The following is a 6466-nucleotide window of genomic DNA, read 5'->3' as shown; positions in this document are numbered from 1 at the left end:
GCCAGGCAGCAGCCCCATGGTTTGTTTACATGCTCTGCAGTGAGCAGGGACGCTACAGCTGGAAGCCAACGCGACCGCAGGGCAGCCAAAGCGTCATGGAGCAACGCTCGCAAGCGGCCCTGTGCAAAACATGGACTCGTGCTAACTTCTGTGCAGCCCCTGAACACATCTGAGCTGGGGGGAGGGTCGTGTTCACAAGGTCAAAGCAAACACACATTCCAGTGGCAGAGATCTCACGGTCCAAGGGTGCACAGGCGTGAGATGCAATGCTTTCAGAGCAACATGTTAGGAGACACAGGGGGGGAAAGACATTTGAGGTTTGGGGGGCACTGCTCTATGTATTTTTTTTCTTCAATTTGGCAGTAGAGACTAAGTAAGAATTGATTTTAAAAAACAGCATTTTGGGGTTAAAACGTGGAGAGTTGGAGTGCATGCCAAAAGTTAGTGAAATAACCAGAAAATTATTCACTGCTTTGAGATTCATCGAGCGTAGGTTGATTCATTGAAAATAGCCAAAGGTTAATGGAATTCCCAAAAACGTGGTACTCACGCCCAGTTGCAGACGGGGCAGTTATTTTGGTACCCCAGTAACAATGACGTCTGCTGAGGAAGATGAGAGGGAGTCAGTGATTCAATTTCCATGCGTGATTCTACTGCAAATATGAGGCTCTGTTGTCAGAATCTTCCTAGAAAACATTTTGTACAATGCATTGTAACTTATACATGCATTTTCGATCATTTTGGGAACACATTAAATGTGACATCTTTACAACCCTTATTGTATTTCTGGCGCCCGGTCGCGTTTTCTGAATAGGAAACCACTGCCTCCCTTTTCGGATAAATATAATAACTCTCTTAATGCATGTCAGCGTATGCGTCATCTTGTAATTTTTGAGAGGAGTAGCCTCAAGTATATTTTTATATATTTCTTCAGGATTTACTTGTTTTCATGTTTCCCTCCGGTGAAAATGTCATTATCTAATGGACGTCGGAATAACCTTGAGAGCCCACTAATACGAGTACTGGACGTGAACAGGACGTGCGCTGAGCACTTCCACATGTGCCCTGTCATGTAGTTTTATTTATGTGCACCAGCACCACCCCCTGAAATCAACACGCCGCCACGTGCAAACAGCGCGCACTGTTTTGTGTCCAGTAAAAATGTATTTTCTTTTTATTCCGTCAAACGCAGGAAGTCAAATTGTCAGAGATGGTAATAACATTTCACTTCTAGCTGAAGAATCAGGAGCAGGGGAGAAAGAGCCTGGGAGGGATGCTGGAGAAAAAAAATCAGGCTACGTGCAGGAAAGTAGCAGCTCCTCTGAAGCCTGAGTGAGCGGGAGGGGCAGAGGGGGAGGCTGGGAAAGAGCAAACACACGGTTTTATTTATTTATTCTGCAGCACGAAGCAGCGGAGCTTCCCTACCATTGACTTAATGCATGCTGCATTCCTCTTCAGGGCATAGGGAAAAGGAGGAAGCAACAGCGCCCCCTCGTGATGCGCGCATCATGACGGGCTTCACTTGTATGCATTAATATTGGCTTTACTGTTCGCCGCATATAGGCTTTGCAATATTTATTTAAAAAGTAACATGATCTGTGCAGCAATAATGTCATTAATAAATAATTGTCCGAGCGCGCGGTTCTTCTTCGCAGCTCTGGGATGCGCGAGGCTGGAGCGGTGGCTGGGGCAGCAGCGCCCCCAGCGGTGCATCCCGGCAGCGCAGGCGCACCACACGTGTCTCGGCGCGGAGGGAAGGGGCGGATCCAGTCCGGTTCTCACTGGCTGAGCCCGCACCCGTGTTTTCCGTGCGCCTCGGCCGGCTCCGCCTCGCCGCCGCTGGTATATCTAGTGAGCAGCGGCGCAGTTTTTCATTGTTGGCAGAGAGCGTGAGAGGGTACCGCGGACTGGAGGCGAGAGCAGCGCATCCGGAGCGGCTCATACGGACCCGTACTAGAGCCCCTGCCCCGGCAGCTCCCGGGCAGCTCCCCTGCATCAGCCAGGGATTTCATTTTAAAAGGGAAATCGAGTGAAAGGTGAGTGATACTGCAACGTGGTCTAGTTTGCCCTGTCTTTTTAAACGTGGTAGTTTTAGCAGATGGTGGCGCGTGATCTGTGCAAAGTTGCTGGTGCAGTCCGCGGCGAGCGCCTTTGTCAGGTGCAGTGATGTAATCCTTCAATTGCAGAGTTGCATAAGGGACAACGTGCAGGGGAGAAGTGTGCTCTGTGCACCCCCGCTCTGTGGCACAGTTGAGCTGCTATGTGTATCTTGTGCTGCGCTGATGATGTCTGCAGGAAAGTGCCAGCGATCTTTGTTGCGGCTCGAGGAGGGCTGGGTACCCGGCTGAAGCCCCCTCCCGAAGGCGCTGGGTCGGAGTGGGGCGCGCCATCTGCCCACCTCTGAAGGTGCTGATTTAAGCTGTTGTCTCTGCAGGCTGGTGAGAAACGAGTGTGTATGCGTGTGTGTTGAGTATCATGTGCAGGGAAGGCTGACGGGGGCCGTGTCCGAAGAAGCCTGTCCATGTCCAGGGTGTGCTTGCACGGTAGGGTGGCATGGAGTCGGGCGCAGGCAGTCTGCAGATTAGTGTGGCAGGGAGCGGTGCTCGGGTACCCTGTGTAGGTTGTTTTGCAGAGAACTGTGGCAGTGCACGGTAGAGGGAAGCAGTCCATGGCAAACGCACTGGGCAGTGCTCTTTAGGGCGACATGAACGGCACGAGGGTGCTGGGTGACAGGGCGCTGTGCCTTGGCAACCTTGCCATGGTAGGGTGGCTTTAAGCGATGCAAGGGGTACGGAGAAGGGACGCGTGAGGTTTTGCAGTCTAGGGTCGTATGAACGACGCACATATGGCTGGGAGTGGCACAGTGTAAGGTGACAGCCGTGCACGGTAACCCATTGGGGCTGGCAGACTAGAGTGTAGGGGAAGCTTCATGGGGCGTGTAGGGAGTGGTGCCCGGTGCAAACGCTGCACACATTGGCTTTTATGGCGCACGGAGTATCTGCACTCTAGTGCAAGGGGTCGGCTTGGATAATTTGCTCACGGTGAGCCCTTGTCACGCGGACTGTGGTAGTTCAGCGCTCCCTCCATCCGAGGGACAGCGGGCTTGTTTGGGTGGCTGGGAGGGGTAACCGGAGTATTTTATCTTGCATTGAATGTGTAATGTCTCCATACACTGATTCGTAAAAGCCACTGATTTAACTTGAAATGAGTAATGGATTTGCCCTTCGACTTGCATTGAGCATGATTTGTCTTGAGCGAGGGTCGCTTCTTCTCGTTGACCTGCACCCCTCCCACTTCAGGTGTGTCTATTGGCCGCTGTGCCACAGCCCGCTAGGTTGCCACTCTGTTGCCCGGAGGCGGTGCGTGATTCACCCGCTCGTGTCCTAGCGCCCGCCCGGCTGTGCATCCTGTTTACAGGCGCTGCAGCCGCCTCTCGGTAGCTGTCAAAGCGCAGCGCTGCCTTCTGTCTGCCGTTCCCCTTCCTTGCAACGACGCCCCTGAACTTGTGGTCACTTGTTTCAGTCACCAGGCAGGCTGAAGTGCCCCTTTTCTGATTGTGTGGCACTGGAGAATCGAGCCTTTCATTGCTTTGCTGGCAGAAACTGCTGCCTGTTTGGTTCAATAGCTGATCGAGTATATAACAATGGTAAACTCAGCTGTGCTACTCTTTGAAGCCCCTCTACATGTATGTGTGCATCAGTCATTTGTCCCAATCGCTGGCAGCAGACAGTCCTGCGTGCCACATTCTGAACCAACCTTGGAATGACCTGCGTCTTAATTGCATAACTGGACTAGTTAAATATACCCAGCTGGCTCTTGACCCGTTAACAGCATTGCATCCATCTGCTCCGGCGCCCTGTGAATGTATAGCAGGACATTGATTCTGATAAAATAAATACACAACCTTTTATTTATTTTGTGTGTTTTTAAGCCATTCTTGTTGGATTTCATCAGTTGCATAACTGTCCGTTCTTTTCGAGAGTCCGTGTGAAACTAATTGTAAATTCATGGTTCGATCAAACTTAACCACTGTATCCTCTTCTCTCCTAGCTTCGCCATGGCAGAGCACATGATGGCCATGAACCACGGCAGGTTTCCCGACGGGACCGGCGGATTGCACCACCACCCGGCCCATCGCATGGCCATGGGGCAGTTCCAGACACAGCACCCGCAGCAGCAGCACCACCAGCAGCAACAGCACACCTACAGCACTGTCATGGCCGACCACCACCTACACTACGGAGCAGGCACCATGACCTCCAACGTGGGGGTCCGGCACGCCATGGTGCAAGGCGGGGTGGGTGCCGTGCACCCCGGCGGCGGCATGCCCCCCACGGCGCGGTTCAGCAGCACCCAGTTCATGGGGCCCCCGGTGACAAGCCAGGCCGCCCAGCTGACGGCCAGTATGCAGCTGCAGAAGCTGAACAACCAGTATTTCACGCACCACGCTTACCCCCACGGCCACTACCTGCCCGAGCTGCACACCGCCGGGCACCCCCTCGGTGCCGGCCAGCAGCCCCACTTCAGAGACTGCGGCGCAAAGCTGGCCTCCGGCATGGCCCCTTCCTCGGCGCCCGTGGCGCCGCCCCAGAGCGTCATAGACACTGACTTCATCGACGAGGAGGTGCTCATGTCCCTAGTGCTGGAGATGGGACTTGACCGCATCAAGGAGCTACCGGAGCTCTGGCTCGGACAGAACGAGTTTGACTTCATGACAGACTTTGTGTGCAAACAGCAACCCAGCCGGGTGAGCTGCTAGTGCGCCCTCCCAAAAAAAGGACATTCCTTGCGAATGATTGGACTCGAGACACCGGATCCCCACTAACAGATCCTGGAAGGCTCAGCACACCAGAAGGCTAAACATCCAATTTGTTTCCTTTGACCCCCGGCAGCTCCAAGGAACCAGCTTCCATGCGCTCTCCAACGTCACACTCATTATGCTGGCACAGAGCTTAACGAAGTTAACATTTCCAACGTTTCCTGTAATTGGACCGCATTAGAATCGAGAGGGACTCTTGCTGCATGGATCCCAGAGGGCAGATTACTGCACAAATGCTGCCACCTTGCTTCGTCTTTTAACTATGCATCGCAGCACACTTTCTTTTCTTTCCTCACCACATGCGTGTCGAGCCTTGCAGGGTCGGTGCGGGCGACGCCGGCGCTCTGTTGCCCCCCTCCCCTGGTGTATAGACAATAATAACAGTGTGCAATGTGGACTAGTTGGTGGCTGAACATTTCACCAAGGCTTTGTTCGTCTTCAACATGTTTACACTGTGCCCGATAGTTCGTTCGATACGTGGAAAATACTACTGTGTGGAAAGCTTTTTAGGAAAATTTGACAGTATTTTTGTACAACTTTTTTTTGATGAAATACTTGTTAATTTATTTATATTTTAATTTGCCAATGTCAATAAAGAGTTAAATAACTTACTCTGTCTACAGTTCATTTTGCAACAGTCTTACTTTCAGTTCCCAGTCCTGTGTTTTGGAAGTATTGGAGCTGTTGACATTGGTTATGCCCGAGCCACACTGTAAGAAAAGCGCCTCGAGGCCCACTAGTGTGCCTGTTAGTCAGAAGGTGTATCCCTGCCTAGGCCTCTGCAAACCATTGGGTACCTGGGTTCATGCCCGTAGGGCGCTGACATGATTTCGGGAAAGCACGTGTTTGGGGTGACCAATCCCAGTTACAGGACGGAGCGACCACCTGCCTCTGTTGGGAAGGGTGGGAGATGTTTGTTAAGAATCCACCCCATGATCTTAATGGTTTACTGGCATTTCTATTTGTGGAATAGCCCATTTTGGCAATGTTTAGTTTTCGCCCTTTGACCTTGGTGAGTATTCTGCGCGTTTACTAGTAGCACCTTCCAAGTAGGTGGGTGTAACTGTGCCGTGACCCTTAGCTTGTAAGCCATACAAGCGTGTGTTTTGTGCAGTGTGGCCTGTCGTACGTGTAATTGGTAAAGGGCCAGCAAAGGTGATCTGTTTCACAAAGCACTTGAAACTTGTGGCCGAGTAGTGGGCAGGGTTAACAGCTATACATTGGTTTTGTGCCCCAGTTATCCTTTTATTTGTGATCGTAAGAGGCCATAAGCATGGCATGAGTTGTGTTTTTGTGGTACATTTTATGTCCTGGGTGCTCACTTGGTTATATGCTTGCTCTTTTAATTTTGATGTTCTCAAGTGAGCGCGAGTGTGCCTAAAGTGGTTCCAGCAGCCTTCCCTTAAAGTGTCTCATGGCGACACTTAAGCAAACGCAATATACGTTCCTTTTTAATTTTAGGATGCAGACAAGTGGGCAACTAGTCGAAGAAGCTCCTTCTAACCTGAATGTTTTCGTTGGGTTCATGTGCGTTAATTGGTCACGGTGGGTGTTGGAGGCATCCGTGCCCTCTAGGTTGAAGGCGCTTGTAACGCTCTTCCGCCTCACTTATGACCCAGCCCGGCTGCTCTGCTCACTGACCTGTAG

General features: G+C 51.7%; 1 protein-coding gene across 1 annotated transcript; it reads left to right on the top strand.

Annotated features, from left to right (window-relative positions):
- Positions 1–1873: 1873 nt before the first annotated feature.
- On the top strand, positions 1874–5430 carry CITED2 (Cbp/p300 interacting transactivator with ED-rich tail 2). Its single transcript, XM_086927564.1, has 2 exons — positions 1874–2036; positions 4051–5430. The coding sequence occupies exon 2, from the start codon at positions 4058–4060 to the stop codon at positions 4757–4759; it is 702 nt and encodes a 233-aa protein (XP_086783690.1). The 5' UTR covers positions 1874–2036; positions 4051–4057; the 3' UTR covers positions 4760–5430.
- Positions 5431–6466: the final 1036 nt, after the last annotated feature.

Source organism: Lissotriton vulgaris, chromosome 6, assembly GCF_964263255.1.
Source record: "Lissotriton vulgaris chromosome 6, aLisVul1.2, whole genome shotgun sequence".
Taxonomy (NCBI): Eukaryota; Metazoa; Chordata; class Amphibia; order Caudata; family Salamandridae; genus Lissotriton; species Lissotriton vulgaris.
This window is presented reverse-complemented; position numbering and strand designations above follow the sequence as displayed.

Coding starts and splice junctions, on each gene's coding strand:
- CITED2 (XM_086927564.1), top strand. CDS start 4,058: ATGGCAGAGCACATGATGGCCATGAACCACGGCAGGTTTCCCGACGGG.